At 49.9% G+C, this 13225-nt stretch overlaps 1 protein-coding gene and 1 long non-coding RNA gene across 4 annotated transcripts in view; one reads left to right on the top strand and one right to left on the bottom strand.

Moving 5' to 3' along the window:
• Positions 1-1995: 1995 nt before the first annotated feature.
• On the top strand, positions 1996-8799 carry LOC107181582. Its single transcript, XR_001512243.1, has 3 exons — positions 1996-2370; positions 4977-4979; positions 8787-8799. It is a non-coding gene; the product is annotated as an uncharacterized LOC107181582 (long non-coding RNA).
• The window catches only part of TNFRSF10B (tumor necrosis factor receptor superfamily member 10b), a 15141-nt gene continuing 6419 nt past the window's right edge, over positions 4504-13225 (bottom strand). The window contains exons 3-9 of one of the 3 annotated variants that reach the window (XM_015557733.1): positions 13010-13121; positions 11823-11896; positions 11643-11735; positions 11018-11085; positions 10516-10674; positions 6401-6476; positions 4504-4953 (exon numbers count right to left, since the gene is read on the bottom strand). In XM_015557733.1, coding sequence (XP_015413219.1) covers positions 4637-4953; positions 6401-6476; positions 10516-10674; positions 11018-11085; positions 11643-11735; positions 11823-11896; positions 13010-13121 — 899 coding nt within the window. In that variant the 3' untranslated portion in view covers positions 4504-4636. Of the gene's footprint in view, positions 4954-6400; positions 6477-9813; positions 9874-10515; positions 10675-11017; positions 11086-11642; positions 11897-13009; positions 13122-13225 lie in introns of all 3 variants that reach the window. The other 2 variants (XM_015557734.1, XM_015557732.1) reach the window with 2 other exon arrangements.

The raw sequence follows: 13225 nt of genomic DNA, 5'->3' as shown, positions 1-13225 counted from the left end.
CCGTGGTCTTGGATGGTTACTGTTGCCCATGATGAGAGGCAGGTTACCCTCCTCACCTTCAGAGGTGACCCCACAAGATGTGTTTGGAGGGCGGGTTGGGGTAGGGGTCAAGGGCCAGGAGAAAGGTCACTAACCGGGGAATAGGAATCTCGGAGATGCAGGCTCCTAGGACAGGACCTCCCTTAGTGCTGGTCTGGGATAAAAGGGGACGAGGAAGGGAGGGTGGAGCCGGGGCAGCTCCAGGGTCTTCCAGAGAAGAGGAGGATGAGGAGAGCACTTGCAGCCCCACGGGAGAAGCTGGGCCGCGATGGTCCTATTTCACTCCCACATCCTTTCTAGACAGAAGACAGAGTCCCTCTGGAGAGGGTGGAGCCGGAGAGGCACTGAGCTCCGGGCTCAGAGCTGCGGAGCCGCCTGGCCGGAGGAGGGAGTGGCTTTAGGGCCAGGCCCCGGAGTGGGTCCCACCACAGCCAGGCTTCAGGTCTGGGAGAGGACAAACTTGAAACCAAGGAAACTTTTGTAACAACCCCGTGGCGCCAAAGACCGAGAGATTTCAGGTTAAGTCTTCGTCAGAAGAAGAAGCAGGAGGTGGCTGAGTGGCTGTGACCCATGCTGTCTGAGAGCCCAAGGCCCTGGCTGCCTCCCCTCCAAGTCCTGCAGGGTGGCTGCTGGGTATGCTGGTTGCTGCTGGGTATGCTGGTGGCGTGCTGCCCTCTGCTGGCCAGTCTCTGGCCTCAGGAGGCTGAGGAGCAATGCGGGGGCAGGGCGGGCAGTGTATGGGGGAACAGCTCTGCCCCGGGCACCTTTGCTCTGGGGAAGGAAACAAGAGGAGCCAGGGTCTCCCAGGAGCTGTAGGTGAGAGGAACCAAGGCCTGAAGTCCACGAGGAGGGGAAGTGGGAGTCCATGACTTTGCAGGGCAGAGCCCTGGCCAGGGGGGGGAGAAAGTGAGGGTGGCCCAGGAGGCGCAGGTGTAACCCAGAGACACCACTTGGGGGGGAAGAGGGGCAGGCCAGGCCTGGGGGTCCCTCTCCCAGGGAAGGGCATGGAGGAGAGGGGAGGAGGGGCTATGATTCCAGTCCCCCGTGGCGCTGACACTGGGAAATTCAGTCGGAGCAGGAACCCGGCCATGTGGGGCGAGTATGAAAGCGTCCGGGGAAAGGAGGGAGCGAGCCCCACAGCGAGAATGGACAGCCCAGGACTCATGTCACTCCGGGCTGTTCCAGAGGATGGAGGACGGACGCGGAGAAAACAACAAACCCACACTCTTTTTATATGAGGTTTCATATTTAATTTGGTCATGGATTCATAAATACATGAATATTTTATACTTAATGGCTTTCCTTGTATTGTTACTAATATTTCCAACAAACTTCAAAGGTGCACTTTTCACTGGAGGGAAGCATGAAAAAATACCCAATCACTAAGGAAATACTGAGTGCGTATGAAGTGCGAGGTGCTATATGAACGGGACATAAAACAAAATGACAACTTCATGGTCTCATGACCTTTTAAATAAATAAACAAGACAACCAGGCAACTAAGAAAGAGACAACGAAGCTGGAACCTGACTGGAAAAGTCATTCACATCTGATGACGCGTGGGCAGAACGTCTGCACAGTACAGCAAAGGCAGGAAGTACCTGACCTGTCTCATAGCACCAAGGATGAAATTACGGGTGCAGTTCATGTTTACAGACTAATAAAGGCTTGAATAAATAACCAAATAGGAGGAGGGAGAAGGGAGAGAGCCTTGTTAATGCTAAGTTATCAAATATTAGCACCGTCCACTTCTCTTCGAGACCCCAGATGTTCAGCCCCAGAGCCAGCTTGGGCTGGACGTCCCAGTATGACTGGAAGTGGCACATAACCTAGAAGGTACCTGGCACATCCCCCACCCTCCTCACACACATCCAAAGATGAGGGAAAGGAGACCCAGGCTTGGATGCCCAGGTCGGGAGCAGCTGACACAGGGCCGCACCACTTCTCACTTGTTAAAATCCATCTATAAATATTCAAACACAACAACCACATGGAAGCACTCTTGTGGAGCAGGGGTGGGGAACCTTTTTCTGCCAAGGGCCATGTGGATACTTATAACATCATTCGTGAGCCATACAAAATTAACAACTTAAAAACTAGCCCGCTATATTTGATCATTTAACTAAGCTCCCTGCTTCTCTTTGGTGAGGCGCCCATCATGAGAGGCAGGTTACCCTCCTCACCCAGATGTATTTGGTGAGGTGTGTAGCTGGTATTGATGATGTTACTACTCTCAACTGCTTTTTCAGGTCAGTCTGGAGTGCAGTCGACTCTGGGCGATGGTAAGTTTTGAAAAGAACGGTTACAGGATTCCAGGGCAGAGACAGGAAAGTTAAAACAAGGCCAAACCGTGTGGGCAATTTGCAGCTTGTAACTAACAAACCATTATCTTCCCCAGCCAAGGACAGGAGAGCAAATGGTTAAAAAACCTTCCCTAACCAGAGAATGCAGAACTGGAGGGGGGAAGAGGAAAGAAAAAAGGGCAGTTTTACTCCCTGAGCAGAGAAGCCAGCAGTCTCAAGGCTGTGCAAGATCAAGTTGCCAGGTGCTGCTCATGAATTCTGGGATGGCCCCAACAAAGTGAAAAGGGGCCTTTGGAATGAAGAATTCTGAGACCTATAGATTGGGGGGGGGGGAGGTATACGACTTTTCGGACCCCCACCCAACCGGCTCTTCAGATTGGCTGAGGCCTGTCTGTGCTTCATTGATTTTATCCAGATGCATTTGGTCTCCCAACTCATCGAGTTTAGCATGTTTTTTGCTTTGGTTTTTTAGAGAGTGGAGAGAGAGGAACATTGATGTGAGAGACACACATTGGTTGCCGCTCCCTCACTGGCCTTGACCAGGGTCAGGGATGGAGCCTGCAACCGAGGTATGTGCCCTTGACTGGAGTCAAACGGGGACCCTTCAATCCGAGGGCCGACACTCTATCCGCTAAGCCAAACCAGCCAGGGCGAGTGTAGCATGTTTGGAGCTATATTGATGCTCCAGATTGGCTATGTCATTACTGCTAACGCACACGAGTTTGCCTTTTACTTCAACAACAAAAAATAATGGTTTGTCCATTTCTCTTGGAAAGACTGACACTCTGCATTAACTTTTCTTTTCTTTGTAGTCGCCATTTGTAGGGTGTCACACCCTTAAGTTTTAATAACTATCCAGTGGGTGTGTCACCAGCAACACAATTATTTTGCTTTGATCGATCTAATCTTGCATCTTGGATTTGAAACATATCCAACATTTGTATCATCGGCTCTAGAGGTCTTTTCTTTGTACCATAATGTCCTTAATATTTACCTGATATTCAGGTTTTTTGAGAATTGTTGATCATGGGCGTGTGGATAAAGGGTGGATTGGAGTTATCTGTCAGCAAAGAAGTTGACAACATCGTTGTCAATTATTGGAGGCAAGGTCATCCACATCACGAGGAATCATCTCATCGCACCTCATCTCATCATCACGGGATCACAGTAGTTTTGCCACAGTGTGTTAACACTTTCACAGCCTGCACACTCCCAGGCAGCCTGGAGCTGCCTGTCCTCGGAGTCACCCCAATACTGGCAGGTGGGCCACGGGCAGCTGACGATAAGCATACATGTCTGTCCTGTCATGTAATGGTTCTGTCGGCCTTACAGGGTCCGAGGGCCAGACATTCCCCACCCCTGCGGTAAAAGTGGCCGGTCCTCTAATGCTGGACAAGCTCAAACTGCACCTGAGGGAGCTGGAACTCACTAGCACCACCCCCAGAGGTGCAGTGATTCCTTTGCAATTTTGTTAACTTCCCTCATTTAGGTAACCTAAATGCAATCTACCTACTAAATACATTTCCAAAAAGTTTTTCATAAATATACAAATATATACAGGGTGGGGCAAAAATAAGTTTGCAGAAAATAATCTATATGTATAAAAACCAAGCTACCGGAATGACCAGTTGTTATGGCACGCACTGTGGCAGCCAACCAGCCCGATCGGGGCCGATTAGCACCTCCCAACCGACCATGGCCCCTTCCCCACCCCTGAGCCTGGCCCATCTGGGTGGGCAGCTGGATCCCACCCATGCATGAATTTGTGCACTGGGCCTCTAGTACAATAATAAACAATAATAATACAAGAACAAACTTTCAAGTATAAAAATAAAAAGAGCCCTATCATAGTGAGACATAAATACCTGGACACATAACAACACAGATGGATTATACAAAACATTAAATAACAAGTAAACAGTAGAAGTCTATTAGAATAAAAAAGTGCCAGGCCTGGCTGGTGTGGCTCAGAGGTTAAGCATTGGCCTATGAACCAATTTGAAGAGAAATTTCTCCAAGCTTACTGATTTCAGAGAGGAAGGGAGAGGGAGAGGGATAGAAACATCAATGGTAAGAGAGAATCATCAAGCAGCTGCCTCCCACACAGCCCCTGGTGGGGATCCAGCCTGCAATCTGGGCATGTGCCCTGACAGGGAGTAGATCCATGACCTTCTGATTCACAGGTTGATGCTCAACCACTGAGCCGCACTGGCCAGGCATGTAGTGTCCAGTCTATTTCCCTTTCAGGAGAAAAGATAAACTAGGAAAGGTCTGATCTCCAAAAGAAATTCTTTTCACTGGGAAACAGCAGAACCTTCTTCACGCACTTCATAGACATACTTTCCGGACTCCAGCAGGAAGTCCTGCATCTCCTCCTTGGCTTTCGTTTCCCCCAGTGTGTCCAAGCTGTCCAGTAGGGTGTTGACTGAGGCAGCCTTCCCCTTGATGTTGATCCAGGTGGTCAGCATGAGATACAAGGCATCCCGGTGGTTCGACACTTGTGCTTTGGCGATGGAGATATCATTTTCCGGGAGGCCCACCAACCTCATGAACGGCTCCCAGCGAGTAAAGGGCACGATCCTTGAGAACTCATAGAAGCACTCCCTCAGGGCTAGATGGGAAAAAGCCACAGAGACTGTCAGGTGAGGTGGAGGAAACCCTGCAAAAAGGGCAGATGTAGACCTAGCCAGTTTGGCGTGGTGGTTAGAGTGTGGGCCCACAAAGTGAAGGGTCTTGGGTGCGATTACAGTCAAGGACACATACCTCGGTTGCAGGCTTAATCCAGGCCCTGGTCAGGGCGCATGTGGGAGGCAGCCAATTGAGAGTCTCTCTCACATCAGTGTTTCTCTCTCTCTGTCTTTCTCCTTCCTTCCATCTCTCTAAAATCAATGGGAAAAATATCCTCGGATGAGGATTAACAACAAAAAGGGCAGCTGTATACTGGAGCGCCCCCTGGTGGTTACCTGCTGCTCGTCATCCCTTACCTGCTTCCCATCAGCAATACCGGACTAGAATCAGGCCAGTCTGGGCCTCGCTTGTGCCCATGGCATTTCGGAGAGTCAAGATCAGCAGAGAATTCTGCTTTAAGGGAAGGCTGATAGCCACCTGGGAGGGGAGATGGACGTCATGGATCGAGCGAGCGAGGAGTATGTGGTCGGAGACAGAGCGTGGGACAGACTGTAGTGCAACAAGCCCTCAGAGGACGGAGCCTGCACTTATCCTGAGGGTAAGGTCGGGGGCTGCCACATCCGCACCTGTGCACAGCCCGAGGGCTGGAGCGGGACGATCTCTGGCTCCACACCCAGCTTGGCCTCACCCACCAAACTGGCAGAGTGGGACGGGCACAAAGAGACTCTGAGCAAGAATTTAACCCGGAAGCAGAGCAAACCCCACCCATTTCATGGGATTGTGCGGAGGATTCAATGAGACGTGTGTGGAATGCACTGCACACCACTGACCCACAGAAATATAAGGTGAGCCACGAGCACTTATTTATAGTTTTCTAATAGCTGAATTGAAGAAGATAAAAAGGAACAGGTAATATTCATTTTAACACTATCTGGTACTAATTCAGTACTTACAAAATATTACATTTACAGGCAATCAATAAACAAAAAATTATCAATGGAATATTTTATATTCCTTTTCTGTACTAATATTTAAAATCTGATCTGTAGTTTATCATTACAGCTCTTTAAATTTGGCCTAGCCAGAGGTCAGGTGCTCGGGAGTCTCCTGGGCTGGTGGTGGCCTGCTGGACAGCACCAGCCCCTTAGGTGCCCACAGTGTAGTGAGCCCGGCCCTGAGCAGCCAGGGAAGGGGGAAGGTGGTGGAGAGAAGGACAGGGCAGTACAGAACATTGCTGTGACGGATGGGATGGTGTGCAGTGGGAAGAGGGGGGTGAAGGGAGAGAGGAGGGGAGGGGATTTACTGTCCTAACGGTCCAGTGACCATCAGCGTAGGCCCCCGGTTTCCAGCGTCCCTGACTCTGTACTGCCCTAACAGCTATGCGGACAGCAGTTAGGACACTGCTCCACTGCACCCAACAAATCACTCACTTTCTATGGGGTTCTCGTTGTTCGCTGGAACCAGCAGCTTCCTTTTCATCTGAGACCCGTCTGTGCCAGTCGGTCCCTGTAAAATAGAGTGGAAAACCGCCTGGGTTCAAGTCGGGAGTCCTGGATTCCAGAAGTGAGCCTGACCATCAGCCAGCTGGGTGACCTGGGCAGCCACCTCCCTCCCAGTCTCCATCGAGACAAAGAGGAACCTCCCTGCTGTGCCTCTCAGACTGTGTCCTTGGGTGCTCATGGAGGCCCATGTTTCCGAGAGTAATGCTCACTCCCTGTCAGTTCCAGCTCTGACAACTGGACACACCTGAGTAGCCATCACCCAATCAAGACATGGAACATTCTCACCGCCCTGCCCAGCTGCCTCCTGCCCTTTCTAGTCCATTCCCACCCACCCCATCAGGAGACAATCACTCCCTCCGAGACATGTATGGGACTCAAATAAAGACTATATATGAGGGCACTTTGCAAAATCTAAGTAAGGCTTCTTCCACAATGCTGGAGGTGCACTGATCACTAATACTGTACCACACTGATAATCTAAATAAGGAAATGAAACTATTAGATTGTCTCCATGGAGACTGAAAAGACATTTTGTAAAATTAAACATGAATTCTGATTTTGTAAAAACACCTCAAAAATAGGGGGCTGCGTCCATAACGATAAGATTTTCTATATGAAAACAAGAGTCAACATCATTCCTTTAGGCGAAGTATTGAAGGGCTTCCCAGTGAAATCCAGTCAAGATCGAACGCGCGCCTTCTCTAAGCACCTGTGAACATTGTCAGTTCTGGAAACAAAGGAGGCAGGACTTGTGGAAAGGGCAGAAACAATCATTATTGTAGACATGATTATAAATTTTTAAAACCCTAAGGTATAAGCTACAATATTTAAAAATAAATGTGTCCCACTGGCGTGGCTCAGTGGTTGACCATCGACCTATGAACCAGGAGGTCACAGTTCGATGCCCAGTCATGACACATGCCCGGATTGCAGGCTCAGTCCCCAATGGAGGGCTACCAGGAGGCAGCCGATCAATGATTCTCTCTCATCATTGATGTTTCTATCTCTCCCTCTCCCTTCCTCTCTGAAATATAAATAAATAAATAAATATTTTTTTTTAATAAATGCGTATCTTGGTGAATGTTAATAAACATACGAGAAACAATAAATTAGAAAACAGAATTACAACAGGATCCAACCAGTAAGGGTCGCAAAACACATAAAATACAAAGAAACAGCTTTTAGTAGAAACAGGAATTAATCGGAAGAAAAACACAAATCTTAACTGAGTCATAATAAAACTCCTGATCTGAAATGCTATCTTCCTTGATAAGAAAAATATTGAATGTTGAAAGATCTCAATTCTTCTTGGATTAAGGTAAGGTAATATATTTAAAAAATGTTCCAATGACTTTTGTGGCGGTGGGGTGGGGAAAATCTTATAAATAATTCTAAATTTTATATGCATAGAAATAATATATTTTGGCAAGGTATGTGCACTCTCAGATATTAAAAAGTTTCATTTGGTAGAGTATTGTATATAGATGGCATATGCACAAAGATTTCAGCAAAGAATTCTCTCACCAGTTGGAGAAAGATAAATATCACATGATCTCACTCATTTGTGGAATATAATGAACAACATAAGCTGATGGACAAAAATAAATCCAGAGACTTAGAAGCTCAAACAGACCGTCCAACCTCAGAGGGAAGGGGGGTGTGGGTGGGGGTAGGAGATCAACCAAAGGACTTGTATGCATGCATATAAGCATAACCCATGGACACAGACAGTAGGGGTGGTGGTGAGGGCATCTTTAAACAATAAAAAATTTAAATTAAAAAATAATAAAAGTTTAAAAATAAAATAAAATCATTTAAAAAAAAAGAATTGTCTCTCATAATTACCTGAAATAAAAAAGTGTGTGTGGGGGGGAGGGGGCTGAAGAAAGACTGCAGGAGGCGTCTACGACTCCCTGAGAACCTTTCTGTACTATTTACTTTTTCTCACCATGGATAAGCACTACTTTAAAAAATGTGAAAAGTGATTAATCACGATCAAGGGATTGTTGTCCTTTTTGGTTTGTTTCCTTTTATACTTTATCTTAAAAGAGCAGACTGTAGCCGGGCCGGTGTGGCTCAGCGGTTGAGCGCTGATCCATGAACCAAGAGATCACGGGATGTATTCCTGGTCAGGGCGCATGCCCGGGGTTGTGAACTTGATTCCCACTAAAGGGCATGCAAGAGGCAACCCATCAATGTTTCTCTCATCATTGATATTTCTGTCTATACATCTCCCTTCCTCTCTCTAAACTCAATTAAAAAAAAAACCAACATGTTAAAAAGAGCACACCATAGATGCAGGAAAGAAACAAAGGAAACAGGAAAGTCTGTAAACATTTCACATCTGATAAAGGAGGAGCCAAAAGCTGAGGGAATGAGAGGATCCATTGTGAAATGGGGTTGGAGGAAAGAGACAGTGACTCAGAACAAGTCAGACTCCTCATGTGACATCAGGTCACCAAGTCAATTCCATTTGGATAACAACGCTAGATGCTAAAAATCATTGTAAATTTAAAAACTCTAAAAAATTAGTGAATTTCATCTTATGTTAAGGGGAATGACTTTCTAAGCTTCTGAGGAATAAAAATTAAATATTTCTACAGGTTTACCACTCAATGTCATACTAAAACTCATGAACTGATATGAACCAAAACTGTATGCACGTGTGTGTGTGCCCAGAAATTCTACTTCTACATGCCACCCTACAAATAGGATTAGGTATCTAGACTAAGATTTATTACCATACTAGAGGCCCGGTGCATGGATCGTGCACCAGTGGGGTCCCGCGGCCTGGCCTGCGCTCTCTCCCAATCCGGGACCCCTTGGGGGATGTCAGAGAGGTGGTTTCAGCCGGATCCCCCAGGCCCCATCCTCTCAGGGAGTGGTAGAAGCCTCCTGCAGTCTTTCTTCCTGTGCATTGAGTGTTTTCCCCCTGGTGGTCAGTTCATGTCATAGCAACAGTCACATAGGCTTTTATATAATAAGAATTTTGTAATAAGTCTGATATTCCTGTTGTTGCGAGGAATGGCTTACTAAATTATTTTACAACTACACAGTGGACTATCTGCAGCCCTCATTCAGCCAGTCAACAAAGGTGAGGGCGCCATCCTGTGCCTGCCTGTTCCGGACTCGGGGATATTGTGACATCTAGACAGATAAGAAGACCCGGGCATTCCACAGAGCTAACAGTTCCCTGCAGTGCAACCCCGTCCCCTCAGGTCCTGGTCTCCCTGTACCATCCCCCAGGACAGCAGTCCTGACCAGCACTGACCTTTCCCTGCTTCTGACACAGTCCTGGGCCAGCACAAAGGCCAGGACCTGACATGGCCGCCCCCACTCACCAGTAGAAGCTGTGCTTCTCCTGCGGGCTGCGCCAGGCCACCTGCCAGCTCTTCCTGTTCCTGCTCAGAGGACGAGTCTCTGTCGCTCTTGGCCAGGTTGCGGGCATTGTCCAGAGCCTCAGCCTCTCCTGGGGTTCGTAAGACACCAAACCAGCCCTTGGGAAGGAAAAGAGCTGACTCAGGAGTCCACACCCAGGCTCCCTGAAGGGTCTCAGGGGACACGTAGGTTCTGCTGCCCCGGAGCCTCCTGCAGCCTTTCTTCCTGTGCATTGAGTGTTTTCCCCCTGGTGGTCAGTTCATGTCATAGCAACAGTCACATAGGCTTTTATATAATAAGAATTTTGTAATAAGTCTGATATTGCTGTTGTTGCGAGGAATGGCTTACTAAATTATTTTACAACTACACAGTGGACTATCTGCAGCCCTCATTCAGCCAGTCAACAACGGTGAGGGCGCCATCCTGTGCCTGCCTGTTCCGGACTCGGGGATATTGTGACATCTAGACAGATAAGAAGACCCAGGCATTCCACAGAGCTAACAGCTCCCTGCAGTGCAGCCCCGTCCCCTCAGGTCCTGATCTCCCTGTACCATCCTTCCCCAGGACAGCAGTCCTGACCAGCACTGGCACTGGCCTTTCCCTGCTTCTGACACATTCCTGGGCCAGCACAAAGGCCAGGACCTGGCATGGCCGCCCCCACTCACCAGTAGAAGCTGGGTTTCTCCTGCAGGCTGCGCCAGGCCACCTGCCAGCTCTTCCTGTTCCTGCTCAGAGGACAATGAGTCTCTGTCGCTCTTGGCCAGGTTGCGGGCATTGTCCAGAGCCTCAGCCTCTCCTGGGGTTCGTAAGACACCAAACCAGCCCTTGGGAAGGAAAAGAGCTGACTCAGGAGTCCACACCCAGGCTCCCTGAAGGGTCTCAGGGGACACGTAGGTTCTGCTGCCCCGCCCCTCCCAGGTTTCCCTCCTCTCAGGTTGGCAGAGGCTCAGCCCATCCAGGACTTTGCTGTTAGCACCAGGACCCTGGTGCTGTGCTAAGGGGGCTCAGCACCTGACACCCCCACAGCCCAGAGTGCAGGGCTGTGGTCTGGGTGTCACAAACAGTGGGAAGGACAGGGCCACTTTAGAGAGCCGGGGAGAGCAGCACAGGACAAACTGGGGCCACGCCCACCCAGGGCCCTATTCTGGGCAGGAAGCAGTTCCTCACCACCTGACGCCACAGGTCCTGGAGAAACCCACTCACTCTGCTCCTGCTCTTGATGGCCGCTCCAGAACCTAGAAGAGAAGGGTGTCTGCCTTAGTGTGGGAGGCCCCCTCTGCAGGGTCTCCCTGCTGGGAAGGGCATGGGCTGGGGCTCAGACACTGACAAGGTGCCTTGGGCCTGGTGACAGGGAAGGGCAATCCAACTCTGGGACACCCTCAGGAAGGGGAAGAAAGGGGGGAAAGAAGTAAAAGTAAACATCAAATCTCTGTTGGGTTCTGCTCTGACCAAAGCTGTAAACCACGCCCCCCTCCCGACCTTCTCCTCCTGACTCTTGTCACCCAGTTGAGGCACTGACCACCCTCTGCCTTGGCTGAGGGCCCTGCAGACGTGAAGAACTGGCCTGCCCTCCCCGACTTGGCAGGAGAGGAGGTGACCATCAGACAGGGGGACTGATAGGACCCCGGCCCTCCACAGGTGCACGTGAGGTGGGGGTAGGGGTGATCCCAGGGAACAAGATCACAGCCAGGCCAGAAAGACCCGGAGATTTGGGAGACGGAGGGGCTGAAGCAGGAAGTGAGGGAAGCAGCAGAGAGTGCCAGGACCCGCCCATCGCTCCCGCCAAACTCACCTGTATGGTTACGGCCCCTGTAGCAATAATATACAAGTGTGCCCAGCAGGGCAAGGCCTACAAGCCCAAGCACGATCCCCAACCATGGTGTGCCTGAGGAGACAGAGGGAGCAGTGGGTGCCTCCAGGCTGGTGGTCACTGGCTCTCCAGGAACTGGGGCCTCCCCATGGGCCTGGATACCTGATTTTTGGTCCACACACTCGAGGTTGTTGAAGGGGCCACAGTCCCTGGCCTTGACCTTGCCATCAGGGCACCTAGGTTCAAACATAGGGAGCATGTGAAGGGGTAAGAGGAAGAGAAAGAGGGAGCAACACCCACCCAGTGTCCCCTGGCGGGAGAGTGGAAAAAGAACAGCCTTCTCCTGTCTGCCCGACGGGCCCTCTCACCCCTTGCCGGGTTCAGGAGGGACCTGATGCCACCTTCAGCCCCCGAGGGCTCCAGTTAAGTGTTCAGAGCTGTACCCACAGGAGGGGGGCCTTCTCTATAAGGCCTGCACTGAGCGTCCCTGACCTGCAGGGGGAGCACGAGTGAGGAAGTAGCTCACTCCAGCCACAAGCTGAGCCTCAGTCTCTAGTCCAGTGGTTCTCAACCTTCCTAATGCCGCGACCCTTTAATACAGTTCCTCATGGTGTGGTGAGCCCCAATTTCATTGTTACAAATTGAACATAATTAAAGCATAGTGATTAATCACAAAAACAACATGTAATTATATATCTGATTTCCAATGGTCTTAGGCGACCCCTGTGAAAGGGTCGTTCGACCCCCAAAGGGGTCACAACCCACAGGTTGAGAACCGCTGCAGTCAACCCTCAATACAAGGACCCTCTTGTCCTCCACCCGTTGACTGTCCCCACCAAGCACAGCCACACTGTAAAAGACCAAATTACTATTGGCCCCTAAATCCCAATAACAGGGAAAACACAGTCTTATTGAGGGAGCAGGGCCCTGGGGGAAGGTGGCGGAGCTGGTGCAGGGGTTTGAGGAACCCCTGAAGGAGCTACAGGCTCGGGTCATTATGACTTGACTGTGGACACTTACGTGTTCATGGGGTCCGGCCGGCACCAAAACAAAAACAAAACAAAACAAAAAAACACCCCAAAAAACAAAAACCATTTTGTGATTGAATTGCTATAAAGATGACTACAAGTATGGCTGCATTGTACACAATCCCTTCCTACTGATATTAAGAAAACCTATAGCTTTGCATGGGCCACTGACAGGCTCATAGGCCCTGATTAGCGGCCACTGTGCCCAGTGGGAAGGTCAGCCTGGCCAAAGGGAGGCCGAGCTGAGGAGGGGTGGGAAGGGGGTGCTGCAGCCGGAGCATGAAGATACGCAGATGGCCACGGCGGGCTCTCGTGTCTTACCTTGGGCTGCACAGTTGGCAGTACTCAGGAGAATCCTTATCCTGGTAAGTGCCATTCTTGCACTGACACTGGGTGTCACTCGTCCTGGTGCATGCAGCTATTTGTACTTTATCTGAAGATAAAGGATAGGATTCGGGGGATACATTTCCATCATGTGTCCCTCAAACCATTTTTCACCACTCAACCGCCCCCTACCCGCCCCCCACTCCCCCCCGA

Source organism: Myotis davidii, unplaced genomic scaffold (assembly GCF_000327345.1).
Source record: "Myotis davidii unplaced genomic scaffold, ASM32734v1 scaffold448, whole genome shotgun sequence".
In the NCBI taxonomy this organism is placed as follows: Eukaryota; Metazoa; Chordata; class Mammalia; order Chiroptera; family Vespertilionidae; genus Myotis; species Myotis davidii.
The sequence above is the reverse complement of the archived record's forward strand: the minus strand, read 5'-3'. Positions and strand labels throughout refer to the sequence as shown.